General features: G+C 39.2%; 3 protein-coding genes across 5 annotated transcripts; all 3 read right to left on the minus strand.

Moving 5' to 3' along the window:
• Nucleotides 1-24: 24 nt before the first annotated feature.
• si:dkey-26c10.5 (uncharacterized protein LOC563797 homolog) lies at nucleotides 25-4,465 on the minus strand. 2 transcript variants are annotated; one of them, XM_068322831.1, is made up of 7 exons: nucleotides 4,384-4,465; nucleotides 3,914-4,015; nucleotides 2,066-2,170; nucleotides 1,729-1,848; nucleotides 1,150-1,301; nucleotides 898-995; nucleotides 25-356 (listed from the first exon to the last, which is right to left on the minus strand). In XM_068322831.1, exons 1-7 carry the CDS (start codon nucleotides 4,460-4,462, stop codon nucleotides 230-232), a joined length of 783 nt encoding a protein of 260 aa, XP_068178932.1. In that variant the 5' UTR covers nucleotides 4,463-4,465; the 3' UTR covers nucleotides 25-229. The 2 variants fall into 2 exon arrangements, with proteins under 2 accessions (XP_068178932.1, XP_068178933.1); XM_068322832.1 differs by lacking the exons at nucleotides 3,914-4,015; nucleotides 4,384-4,465 and adding an exon at nucleotides 2,248-2,427 and having other exon boundaries at nucleotides 32-356.
• Nucleotides 4,466-4,818: 353 nt separating this feature from the next.
• On the minus strand, nucleotides 4,819-8,010 carry zgc:92606 (uncharacterized protein LOC100000242 homolog). The gene is made up of 5 exons (XM_068322833.1): nucleotides 7,817-8,010; nucleotides 6,574-6,663; nucleotides 6,351-6,429; nucleotides 5,651-5,769; nucleotides 4,819-5,318 (listed from the first exon to the last, which is right to left on the minus strand). Exons 2-5 carry the CDS (start codon nucleotides 6,661-6,663, stop codon nucleotides 5,253-5,255), a joined length of 354 nt encoding a protein of 117 aa, XP_068178934.1. The 5' UTR covers nucleotides 7,817-8,010; the 3' UTR covers nucleotides 4,819-5,252.
• Nucleotides 8,011-8,416: 406 nt separating this feature from the next.
• Nucleotides 8,417-20,289, minus strand: arhgef5 (Rho guanine nucleotide exchange factor (GEF) 5). Of its 2 annotated transcripts, none has more exons than XM_068322827.1 (15): nucleotides 19,806-20,289; nucleotides 15,574-19,320; nucleotides 14,901-14,946; nucleotides 14,561-14,610; nucleotides 13,516-13,880; nucleotides 12,540-12,700; nucleotides 12,201-12,353; nucleotides 11,866-11,995; nucleotides 11,606-11,680; nucleotides 11,396-11,485; nucleotides 11,101-11,243; nucleotides 10,793-10,936; nucleotides 10,627-10,697; nucleotides 9,276-9,380; nucleotides 8,417-9,141 (listed from the first exon to the last, which is right to left on the minus strand). In XM_068322827.1, the coding sequence occupies exons 2-15, from the start codon at nucleotides 19,298-19,300 to the stop codon at nucleotides 8,999-9,001; spliced, it is 5,403 nt and encodes a 1,800-aa protein (XP_068178928.1). In that variant the 5' UTR covers nucleotides 19,301-19,320; nucleotides 19,806-20,289; the 3' UTR covers nucleotides 8,417-8,998. The 2 variants fall into 2 exon arrangements, with proteins under 2 accessions (XP_068178928.1, XP_068178929.1); XM_068322828.1 differs by having other exon boundaries at nucleotides 16,270-19,320; nucleotides 19,806-20,288.
• Between the last annotated feature and the right edge of the window lie 1,335 nt (nucleotides 20,290-21,624).

The following is a 21,624-nucleotide window of genomic DNA, read 5'->3' on the forward strand; positions in this document are numbered from 1 at the left end:
GTATATATATATAGCATATGAGCATACCTGATATATTACAATACAAATTAACAAACAATGCTACAGAATGCTACATGGCTACATTTATTTTGGATTTAAAGCTATTACCTAGGACGATGGGTCATGTTTATGAGTTTCTACTGATTGGAGTCTGAAATGGTAGGAGATATATTATTGAGGCGTTGATGCTTGCTGATTATTGGTCTATTATAACGAAGGGCAGATTCTATCACAGATGCAGCTGACAGATGAAGTATGTGTAGGCCTGGCAGGACTTTTTGATCCAGTTCTTCCCAGGTGAGTCTGTGCTGCTGAGCACCACACAATCCTTGTCTGACGCATCATCTGCCCAGTAACTGCAAACAGTTGAAAAGAATATTGACCATCAGTCATCATGAGCAAAATCAAAGCGTCTTAGGACAGCAGACTGAGCGTAGAAATGTAAAAATTCAATGACATGCTTTAAAGAAGTCACATTAGTGAGTCGTACAGATGATTCTTCAGTCTTGATTCCAAACAATGTCCCGTGACCAACAGCTTTACCTATGGAATGATCCAATCAGGTGTTTTGGAGCATTACATAACATTTCTCAAACACAAGGACTAAAATACTCATGTATCCTGCTCAGTTTTATATGCATTTGTGACATAGATGTCACTTATAGCTGAAGAATATCTAAGACTTTATTTATGGTGGTGATGTTGTGTTGGAATGCATTGAATTTTATTGCTAACAGCTATTTTTTTTATTTAAATTGTGTCACATAACTATGATTATTCTGCTAAGATAAACATATGAATTTAATTTATGTCATTTCCACCCAGAACACCTTCAGAAGAAAAGATGAAACTGTAATATTTAAATCAAACCCACACTTGCTATTCCTTAAGAATCACCTTTGTTTAAGCAGAGCGTTGTCAGTCCAGGTCCATGTGTCTCCAATCCGTCTCAGACCGATCCAGTATTTTACTGCCCCATTATCACTCAGGAAATCCTATAAGACAGAGACCAAGAAGACATTTACCTGTACATAAAATATGATTGTAATTGTAATGTAATGACACGGTATATTGTAATGACTTTGTAATTCATACCATTTTATTCAGTGCATGAGAAACTTCAGGTCAATGAAGTCCCCTCAGACCCACCTGAACCGTTTTGCTGCTGATAACAGCCAGAGATGCTCCTTTGGAGCTGCAATTCCTGCGGCTCTCATCCCAGCTCAGTCTAAAGGTGGATAGCAGAAAGCACCATTGGTCTAACTTCAACCATCCCTCAGGACAATCCGTACACCTCCAATCTGGAAGCAAAGAGGGGTCAATCTATCAAATTCTTCATCAAGGAGGGTCTCTGTGTAAATCTGCAAAATATGACTAGAGTGCAAGAGTAAATGATGGAGCAGAACAAAATAAAACAAACTTCAAATGTCCTCCAACATTTACATTACTTTCCAAACTAGACCTAATGTTATTTAATATGTTTTTCCTTTACAGCTGTAGTTAAAGTTAATGTATTTGTGTCTGTGATTAATTACAGAAACATCAGAATCCTGGTTTAAATTAAACATAAAACATGCTTCAATTCCCCTAAATAATTCAGCCTTCTCTGAGGCCAGGAAAAATGAAAGAAACATTTAAAAAAAAATAAAACAGTGATTGAGAGATCACCATTTGTTTTGAGCTTGTGTAAGTCTTTCTAGACTGAAATTGTCACCTGGATTCACTTACATTGGGGCACAGACGTGACAAAATTAGCCTGGCACTCTTCTAGGCTGCAAGTTCGAGGCAACTGTGATGTTGCTCCATCTTCCCCTTTCCCCGGGCAGACTGTAGATCCAGTCTGGGTTACTGATTACAAAACAGCGAGAGAAGCTGTAAGCGAGAAGAATAATGCCTGCAGGCTGCAGTAAAGATGGACGGAAGAAGAGCTGCCTACTGAAGGCAAGGTTAGAACAGAAATGTTTTTTTATTTCTGCATTGTGAAAATCCGCACTTGTTTGTAACAAATGCACAGTCACTGTCTGTTTCACATGGTTTTCTCAGATCCATGGCTGCAGGTACTCACATAGCACAGAGAGGATAATGATAGTTGCCAGCAGGAGCAGGCACAGTATTGTGAGGAATATACATGCAACACGGTACAGTCGTGTCTTTCCCTCAGTCTTTCTTTCTGAGGATTAAGACATAAGCAGAATGTTAGTAAGAAAACACAATCTACCATCAAGACTAAAAAATGCCTTGACCTACCTTTTTCTCCCTCCAGCTCAACCGATAACTTGGACTGAGGTGACAGGTTTTCACAGATTTCATCTTTTTTATCCCAAGCATAGCGGCGACAAAATTTAATGTACATGGAGAAAAGCACTTTAGTGATGATGATTATTTTAGCTCGTCCTGCTCTGTCTGGCTGCAACAGCACTGCTAAGATATGTCCTCCCTTGCCTGGTCACCCTAGCAACGTGACATTTACTGTATTACTCAGGAGTACAGTGCTCGATCTGTTCCTCAGTTGTGTGGGTTGTGCTTTTGGGGGGGGGGGGCTCTGTGGCTCTGTATTTGTCTCTTTTTGTAAGAATGTGATATGAGACAGAGTTAGTACAGTATATCAAAAGAGATCAGATAGACACTGTTGTTATTTCTGATGAGTGTGATTCATATTGGAGACAGAATGTAAGTAAGATGCAGACTGATTCAAAACACTGAGATATGAGATTACAGTGAAGGACTTAGTGAAGAATTCAACCATGGAACACGTTGTTCTTTTTAACACTTGAATTTAAATATACATAAGCAATCTAGATAGCACCAGAATCAAATGTCCCCATGATTGTTTGACCCGAATAATGTGACTGATTGATCATGAAAATCTACCCCGGGACTTTGGAATGACATTAGCATCACTATGAATTTGACTAGAAAAACACAATTTCACCACAGGTGTTTTATATGGTTACAGATCAATAACTTTTAACGATACATGGAAATTAAGTTACAACTCTTTTCAAATACGTATTCCAAATCAAATCAGGGTGTGTGCGTGTGCATGTGTGTGTGTGTGTGTGTGTGTGTGTGTGTGTGTGTGTGTGTGTGTGTGCGTGTGTGTGCGTACATGTGTGTATGTGCGCGTGTGAATTGAACATTTTATACCGTGTATCTATTCATGTTATGTCAACATCAAACCAAGTAGATCTTGTTAGTTATGTTTTGATTCCAAGTTCCTGTTTTTTTTAATAGCAGTAATAGTAATACCGAACAATAGCAAAAATTGGACTGTTCTATTCAAATGCCCCAGTAAATGATGACCATGTAAAATATGATTTCCCTGAAATCGAAGTATCTTAATGGAATAAAGAAATGAAGAAATTACCAACTTCATTTAAGTACACTATATTAAAGAGTTAACTATACTAAAGATCCGTCTATCCATCCATCTCTCTCTCTAAATATATATATATATATATATATATATATATATATATATATATATATATATATATATATATATATATATATATATATATATATATATATATAAATAATTTTGAATAACATTGATCCTGTTCCTGCTGAATGCTTTGGAGCTTGATACTTGTGTCATCATGTGAACTGTATCAACCTGTGCAGAGCTCCCTCTGTCCTTGACCACAGAGAACATTCCACACAGCTATATCAACAGATGATAACCACTTTCCAGTGGACAAGAAGAAATAACGCCTAGCTGCAGAGTTAGACATGACCTTTATGAAAGTATTGTACTGACTTCTGCTCAATACATATGCAGATTCACCCTCGTGTAACTTCATTACCAAAGTCAAAGATTTTATGTGATATTATTTCACAGATACAGTCAGACATGCTTTAAGACTTGCTGAATTGTCAACATTCTAGAAACATACTTTACATGAAACTGTACCTGCTTTTTTCTTATCTGTAGCATCTTGCAGAACTTCTGAATAGACATCCTCATTTGAACTTTGTAGCTTAGAATAGTGGCATTGTTGTGCTTCCTCTAAATCTAGACAAAAATACAGCGAGATATTTCAACAGACACAAGCATATGGAATAAACTTACAATTATTCAATAGAACAATATACAGTAGAATTAAATATCTTCTTTGAGCACAACCTGTGTGTGGATTATTCCTTCATTTATTTATCTTCAAACCTGCTTCTTCTGCTATTGCAGAAAACACACAAACATGCACTCTCACACCTATGGACAATTAGGAAAGCTCAATCCACCTGAAGTGCATGTTTTTGGAGGTGGGAAGAAGCCGAAGAACCCGGAGAGAACTTGTTAAAAATTTGTCTAACAACATAATAGAAGGATGTTTTTACACCCGTATTATTATTGTTTGTTATTAATATTATTATTTTATGTACCTTCAGCTTTGGCCTCTTCCATAAGTCCACTTGTCTCTGCATCTTGAATTTTTTCCTCCTGTGTAGCAATCGTCTGCATCTCCATGGCTCCTCTCCTGCGTAACTTTCGTTTTGACCTTAACTCTTTCAGAAATAGCTTTGGACATGCAAATGCGGTGGAGATCACAAAAAAGAATGTGTCCACTCTGAATATGTGCCTCCTCCGATCAAGACAAGTTACTTCCCCATTTATATTTCTCCTGTCTTTGTCCTCCCCAAACTACATGAATACAGCATACCTGTGTGAATCTCAGTATCTCAACATTCTGACTGTTGATAATACTTAAAATAGTTACAATTTTTCTGACTTTTTCATTAAAAAATATAAAATCACAGGTGTAGCAAATGAAATCACACTCACATACAGATTATTGTATCACAAGACTGAATCAGAAATGTTTACACTTTCATCTTTATTTTCCACAAAAGTTTATGATGTTAATTTACAAAAAATAATTTTTGTTTTAAATACCATACCAGACTGAGAAAGATAAGGGGCGAGCCCTCCGCAACATTTCCTTAACCTCCATTTGAAAAAGCATTCATTCTTTCTGTCTTTTCATCCTTCCTCTTTTACCAAGTAAAGGTATTTCGAAGTGCCCAAATGTTTTCACTAAACCAATAGACAAATAGACAAACGTAAACGTAGCAGACCCCTCAGCCTTGTACAAAGCCTTTTTTCCACCATGTATTGTAGGTATTTATCCAAACTGACATAAAGAATAATAATGGTGTGAAGCTGTACAAATAGCTTTGAATCCTTATTTATTCTGAAAGTCTGTCTCCTCAATTCTTCTGTATCTCTGTCGTCTTGAGTCGTTTCTCTTCCCTCAGGCGCCGTACACGCTCTCATTACTATAAATCATGTAGAGAAACAGGTCCTCTTCGTGGTGCTCCTAACAAAACAAATAATAAAGCAAAATTTAACATGATGAGTGTATCTGATAATACAGACTTTATCTACTTGCTTAAACTGTAATGTTTGAAGTTGGAGCCCTAGTCATTTTGTACATTTAAATATTCATGAGTTACTGGAAGAAAAGTAGTGGAATCAAGAAAAGAGAAGCAACATTGCCATCTAAGCAGATCTAACTAGGGACGTCTGCATCTGATGTCCAAAGTCAAAGGAGAGGGGAAGAAGCACAGCTTACTTTGAAAGTGGGCAATAGTCGAGTAAACATGTTTATACGTGTTTGTCCAGTGAACATTTGTGGAGAGGTGAGGTTACCTCATATACAGCAGAAAGAGGGGAGCTGGACGGCGGGAGGGTGTTGTTGACAAAGAAGAAGAGAGCCTCTTCTGGTCTCAAAGACACACGCTGGCGAATCAGGAAGCACAGCTGGCCCACTAACATACAGAGCAAAAAAGAAAGCAAAATGGTCAGGGTTTCAACTAAGTTCCATTTCAATGACACATAGGAAAACCAGTGACAGTGGAACTTTTTAAATCAACGTTCAGTCATGAGAAAAAATCAATAGGAGAAAACAAAGGAAGTAGAACTGATGTATCTGCATGTTACATTGTTTCAGTTTCAAAATCACAAGAAACAATCATTTGACAAAAGGAAACACAAACAAACAAACAAACAAACAAACAAACAAACAAAAAAGTCTGAATTGCAAAAGCTCCTGAATTTAAAGGTGAGACTTCAGCAAAAGAGAAAGGGTATTACAGTATGCCTGGTGATGCACTCATAGCATTGGGCACTTTTTTGTAGTGGCAAAAAAGCAGTGAATGGGTTGTGAACAACAATCAATAAAACTGTATTTGATTCAACTGTTTAAATCTTGGATATCCTTTATTCACACCTTTTTCATGTATTTTTTTTTAAATATTCTTAGAATATCTCATGGAATTTGAGGATGTGAGAGTGATCTGAGAATAAAAACAAAGTTGTAAAAGGTTCATTACAAGTTTGTGTATTCTACCTGTTAAATCTGAGGGCACCAGGAATTTCTTCTTGTCCAGTTCAGGAGCCCGTGACCTGGAGGCCCTCTCCACAATTATCTGTTGAAAAAAACCAAAACTATAGCAATTACTGTAGTCATGACCACAGAGAAAGCGTGGGTTTATGTGCCTGAAATTACGCATCACCCTTAACTATCAGTAACAATAAATCAGAAACAACTCATCACCAGAGCTCATACTCACCGGTATCTTGTCCGGATGCTTGGCCCGAACCCTCTCTCCCTCTGCTCTCCTCACCTCCAGGGGAACTGAGCGCTTGTACTGACTGCCCATCTGAAAGCAGCACAAGGAACCAAACAAGACCAGAAGACATGAAATCACTCACAATAGGATTATTGAGGAAGAAGACAAAGGATCAGTATCAGATGACTTCACAGGCCGGTCAAACAGTTCAGTCATCTTTTCATCAAATATTATGTATACTGTATACCAAATTCTCAGTGTGTGATGATAAAAATATTTTGAATAATCACTTAAGGCAGAACAGCTGTCTCCTCAAACACCATCTATGACATTGTAAAAATGGCTGAAAATCATCAACAAAAGATTAAGCAAAATTTTAGTCTATGATGATAAACTCAAATTACCGAACTGATTAAAGATGATTGTTGGCAATTACCGGTTAAGACTGCTTTATAGCATATTTAGTATGATAAAGTTTTCTCATCTAATGGATGATATACTTTTTATAAATTTAATTTAAAAAATCAACAAGTTGCTTTCTCTTTATTAGAGAACTGCGGGAAACAATTAGCATTCAATTGTTTTGGGTTTTTTTCAATGTGAATTCAAAAGCAAAATAATTTTGAAGATGATCGTTTTTTAATATGAAAAGAGAAATAAATATTCAGAAACAAAATGATCATTAATTCTATCCATAATTTAATCTAAAGTTAAAGAAAATTATCCCAAATCAATCCAGTCCGGTTAATTTTGAGGAAAATATCAGCGGCATACACAAAACATAAAATACATAAAATTAAATTAATATAATGCAATTTTAAGTAAAGAATTTTGTGTTTGAATTTTCAGTCTCTACTTCTTTGAAACACAATAAACTCGGTAACAAATTATCAGGAAAAATAGAATGTCACACCCTTCAGAGCTAGCGTTAGCTTGAATAAACAGGTATTTTAGTATAACTGAAAGTAGGAGAGTCTGATCTGCATCGCTTTTTGTACAAATCGTTGTGATCACGAGTTTCTCGACCCACGGTCGAAGACACGTCACCCAGAGCTAGCTTCCCTACTCTGGCACAATCCAATATTTGAAAAAAAACAAACAAACAATAACTAACTACCTATAACACATTAAATAATATTCAATAAGTGGCTTTACTAACTCTTCAAACAGAATCTGTTTGTTTCTCCTTGACAACGATTTTGTTGCAACATAACAGATCGACAAGATCTTAACGTCCACGTACCTTCGAAAATTATATTTTGAAAAAAAATTCCACACAACAGAATAAACTACGCTCCGGGGATCTTTGTGTCGTCAAATTTCTCAAAAGACAATTCAGGGGGAAAATTATTATCTCAAATTGCAAACATGAAAATGTCAAAGATGTCGGTTGTCTGCTGAACGAAAACAACAACAAACGCTTCAACACCCGCCCACCGTATGTCTGACCAATCAGAGACAAGGATATTCACTAACTCCGAGGGAGAACCACTGAGAAGGAACTGGAGGGAAGGCTTGCACTGCCGTCATTGGTTGACGACTGTTGTCGCTTTTCAATAGTTCCCGCACCTTTTTATTTGAGTGACAGTTAACGTAGCCAATGGCAGGTCTCAGAAACTAGGCCAGAATGACGTAGCGTCAGGGCTAAAACTACAAGTCAGACTGGCTACGTGGGTGACGTGACGATCTCGCTGATTCCCTCGTTCTGTAAACAAGTCATGCAATCACGTGATTACACTGAACCCAAAGGGAAAGCTCGCCGTGAACCTCTGTCGCAATGATACATATGAAAAACCAAGAGGGGTTCTATGCAAAAGGAAATAAGTTACAGCTCACTCTGTAATAAGTATGAATAAAAATTTTATTCTAACAGCACAGATCTCTAGAAATGCACTCATTATCTAAGGTCTGTCCATCTTTGAATTAGCTTGTACAAATTTTATGCCTTTTTTTCACCTTTCCTGCTCATGCTGGGGTCAATTTGTCCATAGACATACATCATACACTCAACTAAAAGATTCTGTTCAATGTACACAAAAAAAAATTAAAAACATTCTGAAAATGTGATTTCCCATTAAAACAATGTTTTGTAACACACCAGTTATTGATGCATTAGTATTACACTCCATGCTTGTAATGTACTGTACATATAGGTTAAAGGAATCGCATCGTCTCTGCCTTTTAAGGAGTTTTCAGCAGTTCAGACACTTTATGACAACATATTGTTCATTCGAGTGAAACAAGTGAGAAATACATTCCTCCAGCATGTCAGTTGCTGCATTCCTGTGAGCAGCTTTGCCTCATAGTACTAAAGATCCATAAAACTCTTATTAATAGTTTAACGCAGGTGGCTGAGTCTCATTCTTGTTGGTTCATCCAGTCTGTTCCTCTGTTTTGTCCCACTACTCTGTACTGTACACTTGGATCACACAGCAGCTGTGGCTGTCGTCAGCTTGAGGGCATCTGATAGGTTTCGTTGTCGGACTCTGGAGTTGGTTATCGTTTCCAAATGGGAATTGGTCACCCATCCACGATGTCTGTCAGAGACCCTGGTCCCCTCTACCCAATCTAAAAAGATTTAAGAGTCCACCATGAATCATCTAATATTATTCAGTGACAAGACATTTTGTCACCAAAAAATGCATATGTAAAATAACAATTTCTGTAAAGGAATGATAGAAAAGGTAATGTGGTGGTCTTACTGTCACTGCTTTGTTGGTGAACAAGAATGATATCAGCTTTTTCCAACGACAGCTCATCAGGCTGCTGGGCAACAAATGCTCGGATACACTGCATCTGTGTAAAGTCTGTGTGTGAAAAAGAGAGTGGATAGGTCAGACCCACTACTTTAAAAACAATAGGTCAATATTTCAAATAATGCAATGCTCTTGCAGCCATTTATAAAGTGTAGTCAGTATTTAACGACTATGCAATAGAGTTATCAGTAAGGTTGATGCTTTTGACACTTAAAATTCATCATTTCACTTTCATCCATCACTAACATGCCATACAACCGCACTCGTCAACAACAAATTTTAATTTTGGGATATTATTATGGATAAAAAGAGCATCCATATTATAATCATCTTATTTTTGTTCAAGTGTAGAAATTTCTTTAGGCAATTCATGGTTCAGATGTTTTACAGTGAGAATTAAAAGATTTATATAAAATATCGGTTATGGTGTACAAGGTGACAGATAAGGGTCTATTTTAGATACAGCTCAGTTTTACAACAACTAAGCAGTTTTATGTGAAAAATGACATGGAAAAGTCACCGTAATAAAATGTTTCATTGGTGAGTAGGCTTCAGAGAGAGAATTATAAATACCTCCTATGTTTGACCTCCAGGGGCAGATAAAGTGATCTATGCTTAAACAAATAGATTTAGTGTTCCAGGAATATGTTAAATAATATTATGGGTCTGTATATTTTTCTGTGAATCTCAGTTGACACTCAGTCCCTGACACTTTGAACGTATGACTTTGATGGATTATTACAACCCTTATTAATGTTATCATGTTATGCGGGTTATGTAGCTCATTTCTATTCATCTGCTTCAACTGCGTCAAAAAAATGGAGTATATATGAATTGCAGAAGAGGTGATTATATCACCATATTCTCTTTATTCTTTGTCGTCATGTTGGGGACATTTTCACCATCAGAAATTTCTCATACTGACAAAAAAGCTGCTTGTGCACTAAGCCGCTAAATTTCCGTTACAGTTCGTAAATTTTGCATCAGATCTAATCTTGTTTTCTATATATTCTCCCTCATTTCATTTTGGCCTCAAGATGTAAATCCACAATTTATCAAGTAACAACAAATCTAGTTTCACCGAAACATGTCACCGTTTTAAGGAAATATTCCACAACACTATTATTTCACCACCTTTGGTTTCACTAAATCTGTGGGTAAGGATAGAAAATGTTTAGACTACACCATTTGAAATATAAATTTAGAGCTCAAGGTTAAGTAAACTGAGGGTTCATTTTGTAAACAATGAGTGAATTAGGCAAGCATTTCAGACCAACAACTTTTACAAAGTTTTTACCTTGTGCAGCAGAAAAATCTACTTCAGGATGTGGCAGAGAAAGAGCAGATATCCATCGTAGCTTATCACTTCTGAGGGGGAAAAAAATAAAGATGGTTATATCTTCTGTAATGTTGTGTTTTTCAGCCAACACAGGCTTTCTCATGTCCTCATCCCCGTTTCTTACTGTGTGTCAGTTCGTAGCAGCAGGGCTCTGCGAGACATGTGCAGTCGGAACAGATTCTTCTGGAGGGAGTGGAGTTTAACACGGCAGTTCTCCACACGCAGTTCTGATACAGGAGAGTGGTCAATTACAGTGAACCTTCCTCCTCTGGAAGCAACAAGAAAGAAATGAGTTGGAGGAAGGAATGACTATGATGAGATTAAGGCGATGATAAGAGACTGAAGATTAAGGAAAGGCAAATGTAGCCAACCATGATAAAGATGATTACAGTTGGAAGGGTTTTTACTAGCATTACATACTTGTTGACTTACTCTTTTTGTAGTGAAAGCAGCAAGTAGTCATTGAATAGGTGCAAATAAATATTCCTTTCGGTCTCTTTCAGTGAGAAATCCATCAGTTCAGTGACGGGCCCCTCCCTCACCAGCCTCCGAGACTGACTGATCAGAGGAAGAGTCTTTAAAACACACACAGAAACAAAGAAAAAAGGATGTTAGCATGTTAGCATTTCTTAACACTAAAAGTTTGATCAAACTAAAGCTCCATTTGCAAGTTTGTGTAGCCCCTCCAGTATAAAAGCACATTGATGATGATTCATTATTAACTTACTCTGCATTCAAAATCCACCTTAGCACTGAGACTGACCAGGGACTCAATGCTTTTCATCTGTGTAATGCTGTCGTTGCTCTCTTGAATCAGCTAAAAAAAAAAAAAAAAGGCAATGAAAGAAAGTTGTGTGAAGAATAAAAATTTCAGGACAACATTTGGCAGAATAACACTATCCTGTGATATGTACACAGAGAAAATGGATGCTGTTACCTTCTCCAGAAGTTTCAAAGCTTTGATGGCCTGAGTTGCCTCAGTGGTACCAGGAGATGTTCTCTTCACAATGTTCTGGAAAGAAATAGTTTGAGTATATTTAACTGAGAGGAAAGGAAAAAGGTTAAAAATGTCATTGTTCGTGATTTGTTTTATGCTACCACACACACACACACACCTACACACACACACACACACACACACACACACACACACACACACACACACACACACACACACACACACACACACACACACACCTGGACCAGCAGCTTAATTCTTGTTATCCTCTGGAAAGGAAGGACAAGGAAAGAACGAAGAGGAAGCCTCTGGCAAACAGGACTCCTCTCTAACTTTTCCACAATCCGTCTGAACCCTTGATTCTCATTCCTAAGAAAATGATAGAGTTTTAACATTTTGATAAATAAAAAGAACAGCTGAAGATTTTATGCACTGGGAATGAATATTGCTTCTTGACATTTTTATTGGATTCAGCAACAGGATGTGGCACTTAGTTCTTGCTGAATGTATTACGAAATATCCCTATGAAAGTTATGTGGCAGAGAAAACACAAAAGTGTGACTGAATAACTTACATAAGCCTTTGGTAGGTGGCATCTTGATATGACTGGTTGGTGAGGTAGGGCACATAAACCATTTTGAAGCGCTGGCAGTGTCGAGCAATGATGTCGCACACGGTGAAGGATATGATGTCTGTTTCCACTCTCTCCTCCAGCTTTGATAAGAAACTGCACAAAATCCACAACAAACTCTCATCCCTTTTCCTTACACAGATTTGTAAGACAAAAAGCTATGATAAACAATTCACAAATAATTCATGTCAGATGATAAAGATCAGATTTTATCTGAAAAATGTGTGTAAATATGAATGATTTAATTCAGAGGATTAACTCTATCTGCTTAACATTTCTGACCTGTGGCTAATGGCTCGAACGTCTGCCAGCCGGGAAAAGAGCCAGTTCCTGTCCTGCGTAGTCAATAGTGCCCCTAGCTGTTTGGATTTCACAAAGTGTTCAACAACTATGTCCAAGCTACGGCAATAGGAGGCCTCTGAGGTCACCAGCTCAAATCTAACCTGGAAGAGAAAAAAAAACAAAACTGAAAAATAATCAACACATTATCAACTGACTTGAGACAAGCAACAACTACAAAGTAACATCTAGCAACTGAGTGAAGCGTTGTCAGTTCTCTACAGGCTGGGGTATTTACAAGAATATGACTAAGAGGGATGATTTCACAACACATATCCCAGCAGACATAACGTTTAAAAGGAAACACCTATTTTCTGGAGAAATAGATGATTATGCAATCATGTTTTCTGTCAGGAGAAACAAAAGTGGATTAATCAGAGGGTAATTTTGAGATGTGGCAAGTTGGAATATTTCACACGAATTTATTAGTTTGAAGTGTGACATCATTGCACTAACAAACAGATTCATATAAATCACGCCATTTCCCAAACTTTTAAAAAAAAATCACGAGGAGGTAAATCACTAAAACTATATTTGATCTGTTTTACTTTCACAGAGTTAGTTTTACACTCATTAAGTTAGTTCAGAAGAAAGAAAGGTGAGAGATGTAAGAGTAGCTTTGCTGAAATTGAACCACAAGAATATTGACATATTATCTCACTGTTTAATGTAAAGTGGGAGATTACCATCCAAAATTTAATAGGAGAATTATTTGGAATTATGCTGAGATTGGAGTGTTCTGCCTTAAACATCCCAGGGCTTCATGTAAATTAAATGACTTTGGTTTTCAAAAAGCTCACTCAGAGTGAAATGATTTGCACTTTGGTCAATGAAAGCTTACCAGCATTTATTGACACGCCATTAAGTCCAACCTCAATAAATATGTGATTTATGTAGATAAATATGCAGTTTGCGTTACCTCCTGCAATCGCCTCTGATCCTCCGATAGTTCCTCCAGCTCAGTGCTGTTTCTGACCCCTGGTAAGTCCCGCCACAGAGTAGAAGAGAGAGAGATTGACAGCCGTGGAGAGGGAGGCCTGCCTTCCCTCTTGGGGGGCTCAGGGAGAGGTAAGCTTCTTACACTGGTGATAGAACCTGTGTGGGAAAAGGAGTGGGGGTGCTGGACAGTTGGAAGGGGAGGAAGGGGTCTGCGAGCAGGAGGAGGTGAGGGAGCTGGGGATCGGGTAGCGTCCTCGGACAGAGAGATGGCATCTGAACGAGCCTGACGCAGGATCTCAAAGTTCTGAGCGGCCTCACTGTACTGCTGGTACAGCTGTGCAGCATCTGAGAGATAGAGAGGGGAAGTACAAAAACAAAGAGAGACGGTGGAGGAGAGAAAGGGGCAACAGAAAAGAAGTCACTTGAGCTTGTTTTTTAAAAAAGACAGAAAACATGTTCTACAAGGAACATGTTATATAGGAGACTCAACAAACTTGTTGGAACGCAACGTTAAAGAGGAAGCTCTTCATTTAGCACATCTGATTGCTTGTAGAAACCTGTCTGGCTTACGCACACACACACACAAACACAAACACACACACACACACCTCTGCCCCATTTCATGTTCAATCCATGGGGATCATATGTCAAATACTCTTCTGCCAGGATTGTTTCCAAGATACTTTTAAATGCACTAGCAAAATTAATCTCGCAAATACTTCCTTTCACTTTGGTATTTAGTTCAAATTCTAAAATGGCATGGCAATAAAGAAGAGATAAACAGTTCATAGGTCTGCACTAGCATAGGGAGGAATCACACATAGGAAATGCCCAAATAGGTCATGCCTTTCCCATCAGCAGATAAAGAGATATGTTTGGAACTGTACCATGAAAACTTTTCTGAGGATCAGTCAAACAAGATTCAGGCTCAATTTTTTTTAAATGCACAGATTCAGAAAAAAGTAAATTTCCAGGCATCATAAGTAAAAGATGACTGAAACACATGGTAGTATATAAACACTCACTGAAAAACCTTGAGTTCCTTTTCCGTTTTTCAATTGTGTCCAAAACGTTCCTGAAGCGTGAGGAAAGAAAATTTGTTTAAAACTGAGAGCGTGGTCAAACAAAAGTAGACTAAAATTGTCAAATGCAGCGTTTTAGTTTTCATGTTTTTACATTCACATTGGATATATAGAGATAGAAAAAGAAAAAAGAAAAATTTAGTAACCCTCCAAACAGCAAAGAACTACAGCATTCCTCTTGAAGTGTTGAACCTTGACAGTTTTCACATAAGATCATCCATATAGTATACTGTACTATAACTGCAACTATGGCAAATATAGCATGTGTGAAAGTTACACTCACCTCAGCTCTACTTCACCCCAGCTTTTGCACTTATCATCCTCATCATCTGGAAGAAAAAAATATCTATTTGTAGAAATATTATAAAAAAGCATACCAGTGCACTGTGTTCGGATGGATTTACTTCGAAACACAGAGAGTAGTTTGAATAAATAGAAAAACGGTTTAAATGAATATAGAGATAATAAGATGTTTTTTAATTTAAAATAAAAGTTTAGTGTCTTTCCAGATCTCTGCTTCTAGTCTTATGTCTCACATCAGGAAAAACCCAGCCCTTAAGCTCCCAGATCTTGTTTCCACTTGCTTTCTCCACCTCTGTTTATCTCCACCCACTATCCGTCAACACGACACTATGACGCAGTTTGCAGATGAAGACGTGTTTATTTGACGTGTTTATGTCTGCACTGATAATGTCTATAAGCAGATGTTGGGGCTCTGCAATTGATATAATGGCAAAACCATGAAAAAGAACCAGAAAACTGAGGAATTGGCAAGTTGAATATCTGTAATTTACTCATCTGACGTTTTCTTCCAAAATATGTCAACCTGAACAGGTGATTTCAAAGAAACTATACATGAATCAAAAATGAAAGCCAAACAATAAGAAAATAAGAGGGTTTCTGACAGCTCAGCAAAGAGCACAGACACCAGTATGGCAGAGCATCATTCTTGTTACCTGTCACAGAGAATATTCTGGTCCTGCGATCTCTTCCAACACCTCCTTCTTCTTCTTCTTCTTCTTCTTCCTTCACTTCTACATGCTCTCCATTTCTTCTTTCAGTGGTTTTACGGATTCCCCTTCTTCGAAATCGGGCTTCAGGACCCAAATCTCGGAAACTGCAGCTTGTGAGAACCTTTCCTTTTACTTGCTCTTCTGTCAACACCTGCCTGCCATCTGTCTCAGTTACCTCTCCTTCCCTCATCTTTCCCAAATCCTCTGTAACAATAGCGTCATCAGCCTCCTCTCCCTGCCTTTCTCTTTTGCTTTGGCCCTCTCTCTCCTTCAACTCCTGGTCCTCACCATCATTTGAAGGAACATGGAGGCCAAACTCAGTTTCATAATTAAGAATTGGGCAGCTGCTGGGCTTGTAAAGTGTGTTGCTCACAGATAAATACATCTCCACTTCTTTCTCTCTCCTTGCTTCTTTTTGTATGTCTAATAATTCAGTTTCATTACCTGCCATCTCACTAATTTCCTCATCTTTATCACATTTGTCTAAATGAAGTTGACCAGAACACTCCGTCTCTTTGTCCATGGTGTGATCCTTCCCTTCTGTGTCTATCAGTGTGTCAGCATGAGTGTATGTAGGTGTGTCATCATGCATAGCTGTGAACTGGTCAGCATGCATGTCAGCTTGGCTGTGCCCCATACCTCTCAGTCCTTCAACCTCCAATGGCTCTTCCTCTAGCTCTGGCTCTGAGTGCAGTCCGTCATGTCCCAGCTTAAGAACAGGCATTTCTCCAGTGTCTTCAGTCCCTGTATGTTGTTTTTCATACCTGATCTCTATCTCAGGCTGGTTGACCCCTTTCCCTCCAAGCACTCCTGCACCAGATTCATCCAAACTCTGGTCTTCTGAGTGTCCAAGAATCTCCTGCAAAACGTCTTTGGCCCATTTAAGGTGGGGGGCTTGGGAATGTCGCTTGGGCTCCTCTGACATACTCCATGCCCCACTCAATCGGATACGTATAGCCTCCATTTCTTCTGGGCTCATTGCTCCAGAATTAATGACATCCAATATGGGCTGAATTTGCTCATTGTCAAATGAATTAATCAATGGGGAAGGTCTTTCTCTCTCTCTTCCAGTCTCTTTGTTTTTCTCTCTCCATTCTGTTAGGAGTCTCTCAGTCAGCGAGTCTCTGTTTATTGGCCCAATTTCAGCATATGGGTGCTCCTTTTCTTGCCTCATTCCCTCCACAGTCTTGTTTTCAAGCTCTGGCAACACTCTGTGTCTGATATCCACCTCAGGTATTTCTCCCACGGGTGTCTTTTCCTCACCTGGTATCTCAAACTTACTCTTGTTCTCTTTCTCCTGGTTGTTGATGATCGGGTATTCATTTCTAATCAGTTTCACATGCTGGTCATCCTGAGGTTTCTGCGTGTTGTCTTGACTGTAAGGATGACTTTTCAAAACTGGGTTGTCACTTTCCACTTCCTGGACTTGATCAACTTGTGACAGTGACGTCTCACCGGATGCTGCCTTGGGCAATGTGTGTCCAATCACACAGAAGATGTACTTTGGCTGTTTTTCCTTGCCCTGTTTGTCTTTGTCAACCAACTCTTCATTTCCTGTTGTCCATTCGTCTTCTCTCCCCTTTTCTCTCTCATTCTCCCTTAACAATGCAGGTGAGGAGCCATCATATACCACATCCCAGAACTCCTGACAGTCTTCAAATTCCTCTTCTTCGTCTTCGTCTCTCTCGTCCCCCTCATCTCCGCCACTGGACACAGTGACGAACCCGTCCTCTCCTGACAGTATTCTGTATCTGTCTTGCTTCTCCCCTGTTTCACTTCCTCCTTCGCTCTCAGAGCGGACCCAGTAATCGCTGCCACCTTCTTCCTCTCTGTCACTCTCCTCTGTGCTATCAGTCACGTTTTCCCCCTCTGCATCTCTCTGCCAGTTTCCCTCTATCTCTCCATCACTGTGAGATAGATGTCCTTTCCTTCTCTTGTCTATCTCTTTCCCAGTTTCATCCATCTCCTCATCCATCTCCTCACCATCTACACTTACACCCTCTGTCTGCCATTCTAAGTTCCCCTTGTACTCACGCCTTCCTTCGCATTGGCCCCTGTAACTGCTGTGATCCAAGTATCTGTCATATGGTTGCTCATAAAGTGTCTGTCCATCACTTCCCCACTCAACCTGTGACTCCTTACTCCTCTTTCTTACATATCTTTCTGTGTCTGCAAATTCCCCTTTACTATTCTTGCCCCTCTGTGGCTCTAACCACATCCTTCTCTGCTCCTCTATGCTGCCAGTCATCTCTACTCCCTCTCTATCTTGCTTCTCATATCTTATTTTCTCATTTTTACTTCTTTCAACAACCCTCTTTGAATTTATCTGTTCTTCTACATCTTTTTCACTTTCAGTGGTACTCCATTCTCCACTGCTCTGGGCCTGTGGGACCCTTGGAGCTCTCTCATTCAGGGATCTACTGCTTCTGTCTGTTGAATCGTCCCATTTAGGATCTGACTCTCTTTCCATGGTTTCCTTCCATCTCCTCTGCTTGTACTCTCTGAACCTTCCATCCTCTTTCCTGTCATCCTTCATGTCTTTTAAACTTACCTTATATTTGTCTTCCTCTTCTGACTGCCTCTGTCCCCTCCTGTCAAACTCTCTATACCTCTCCCTATCCTTCTCCACTCCCCTCCTCCTGGATCGGTCACCTTCTCTTTCTCTGTCTCGGTATCTCTGCCGGTCCTCTTCCCTGTACCCTCGCCTATCTCTGTCTTTCTCTCTATTTGTTTTGATGGTGTTCTCCCCCTCACTTTGACTGTGTTGATACTGTAACTCCTCCCTCCGTCTGTCCCTATCTCTCTCCCTCCGCATCTCTCTCTCTTCACTATCTCCTTCACTCCTGGTGTTCCGCCATCCATCTTTTCGTTGAGGCTTTTCCCTTTCCTTCCTCTCTGTATAATTGTCCCTCTCTCGTATTCTGTGTGGAGAAGACACTCTTCGCTCCCTTCTTCCCATGTCATCTCTTGGATTTCCTCTCTTCCTGTCTGCATCCCTCTCTCGTCTATCCCAAGAATCAACCAATTCTCTTCTCCTGTTTTGAACAACATCAGACTCCAGATACCTTTCCTTCTGTCGTGATGTTTCTTCTAAAGGTCGTCGCCCAGGGTTTCGTTCCCTTTCATTAGTCCTGCTTCTGATTTCATCTGCTTCCCTTTCTTTACACCTTTCTCTCTGCCACCCATCTGTCTCGAGTCCTTTTGGTCTATCTTTCTGCCTCCTTTCACCTTCTTCTCCATCTTTCTCTGTGGTAGTCCTACTTTTGCTATGACCTGCACCGCCTCTTCTCATTCTGGGAAATGTGTCACCTTTCCTCATCCCCCTCACTGCTTCTTCTCTCTCACTCTCTACATGTGACAATGGCCTCCCATTTTTGCGGTTGTCATCTTCTTGTCTCCTCTGTCTTGGCGTGGGTACAGGAGCTCGATCTCTTTCATAGTATCTTTCCCGTGGGTCCATATCTCGGTATCTTGTTTTGTCCTTCATTTTTTCTGTTTCTCTTTCTCTCCTCCAATCTTCCTCTCGGTTTCCATCTCTGTCCCGCTCCGACTGGGCAGTCATTGCTGGCCTAGGACTTGGATCTCGAGAGATTCTTTCCCCTGGATGAAGGTTGCGGTCAGATGTTTTTGTTTTGTCATAGATGGTATTGCTGGGTTTTTTGGTCCCCATTATAACATAATTTATAGAACCTAAAAGACAGTATAATCCCACGTCAGTTAAGGAATTAAACACTAAGAGTTTAACCATTTTCACATTTAAATAATTTGTCTTGAGTCTAAATACATAGAGCATGAATACTGTCCATCTCTTAAGTGGCAGTCATTAAGCCTTGTTTTATGCTGTTCTGATGTTTCACCACAAAGCCTAAGTTGCTGCACTTGGTGCTGAAAGTTTTGAACCTTTTGATAACAAACTGGTTGTACGGTGAATTTGCAGTGCAGACTATGGGAGTATGCAGGTTAAATAAAAGGTGACTCCCTCATACAGTTCACTAAGAATGCAGCACAACCCTGCAAAGCACCACATACCAAAAGGCTCCTTTCAGTAAGCAAGGCCTGTGACACATAGGCACGGCATGTAACATGTACACCACAACCAAGCTTGTCCAAAGAAATTCACAATTACAGGGCTGTTTATCAATAGATATATTTTTTTAAATGGCAAGGCAACTCACCTTAATGTTGTATCCTGGGGAGATCTGTGGTCTCCCCCTGGAACAGCTCACCTCAAATGCATGGGACAGCACGGCACATAAGAATTCATGTCTGTATTCAAATTGCCTAGGCAACAAAGATCCTCATTTTCTCCACGTAAATCAATCCTTATCTTTTTCTCGAAAAATTTAACCCTCAAAAAAAATATGTTTACGCCTGAGCTCTCCTTGCTTTTTTCATCTAGCTGCCCCTCTCTCTCTGTATTTCCCCACCTCCCGTCCTTCCTCAAATTCCCAAACAAGTCTCAACAGATTGACACTTCTTTTTCCCCTCCTCCTTCTCGCTGTCTCAGTCGCTGTTGCTGAAAAGAGACATCTCAAATAAATCAAACAATGTCCGCCTACCACTCAATCCTTTTCCCTTACCTTAACTGCTCATAGGATAACCTGAGTGAACAACCCTGGTTAAAAAAGTACATAACTCACTGTCCTCTCCAGCCCCATTCTTTTTTTGCGAAAGACAGGAAGTACACCTCCTCTGTGTCTCAGTTTGGTTCACCGATTGGTTGATATGGAGTAGCCGGGTGTGTCTGCACAACAGAAACAGCCAGGTAAGCGAAAGGCTGTGACACCACAATGGAGAGCTGGGGGAGGGGAGAATGAGAGCAAAGATTGAGAGCACACATTAGTGAGAATAATCACTGAGGCCTACAACTACTTCCCTAACTTCCCCCAAGAGTTTTGAAGAATGGAAGGACAGGGAAATGTAAACTTTCCACATTGTTTAAAAAGCAAAGTTTAATTATCACAAAAGAGTAGTAACCCAAGGGAGGTAAATTTCATGGATTATCTACAACATGCCTAACAGTGCCTTTTTCATTGCACTGTGTGCTGAAGTGTCCAGAGATTAAAGGTCTCTGTGAAGGCAAGGACATTTTACTGCACAGCATTAGTACAAATCATTTACTAAATAGCTTAGATTAATTCAAATTTGTGCCTTTTATCGATGATGGCTGCTATAAAAGAGATTTATGCATTGTATAATATGAAGTTTCAAGTATATTAGGTACAAGAACTATTAATGATAGTCTGATAAAACACTCCTGCAATACATCCCACCTTCATGGGTATTTATTGATTCTTTGTATGGTTATTTTGATTGACTGAAGTAGTCCAATTTAATCACGCTCTTGCCAAGTTACGAGCAAATGATGCTGCTGACTTACAGAACTGTACAAAAAATATGATGCAATGGCTACTGCAACATATTGTACATGTGATTACATTAGCTTAACATTAGGTTAGGAAACAAAATGTATGATGATGGCCAAAGTTTGAAAAGTAAATCCCAATATTAACTACCTTTCAATGGTTTTGACCTAATGAACAAGACTTCCCTATTTAATAGGAGCAGGTAAGACAATGCTAGCTTGACAAAAAGACAATGCCTATGTAACAGTGTTATAAATAAATTTATTTTTATATTTTTTTTTTTAATGAACTTCCCCAAATTTTACATTTACTTTGTTTTTGGTTCCATGATTTGGTTGTGTTTCGGTGGGGCAATTATTGGGGGTGCACACGCCCAGGCATCCTCGTGCTGGAGGTCTGGAGAGAGGGAAAAATAAAACACAGCGGATCTGCTCCACGCCTCCTTCAGTTCTTCGGCCATCTACAGTCATAGTTTCACCGTCATTATAAATGTAACTGGCCAGTCAGGGTCGGTTACACCTAAACACACTGAACAAACACTTTCAGCTTTAATGTACTTTAAACTGTGATGTCTGAAGTTTTCAAAAAATGTCATGATTAGTAGATAGGACTGTTTTAGATTAAATTA

This window comes from Antennarius striatus, chromosome 9 (assembly GCF_040054535.1).
Source record: "Antennarius striatus isolate MH-2024 chromosome 9, ASM4005453v1, whole genome shotgun sequence".
Taxonomy (NCBI): domain Eukaryota; kingdom Metazoa; phylum Chordata; class Actinopteri; order Lophiiformes; family Antennariidae; genus Antennarius; species Antennarius striatus.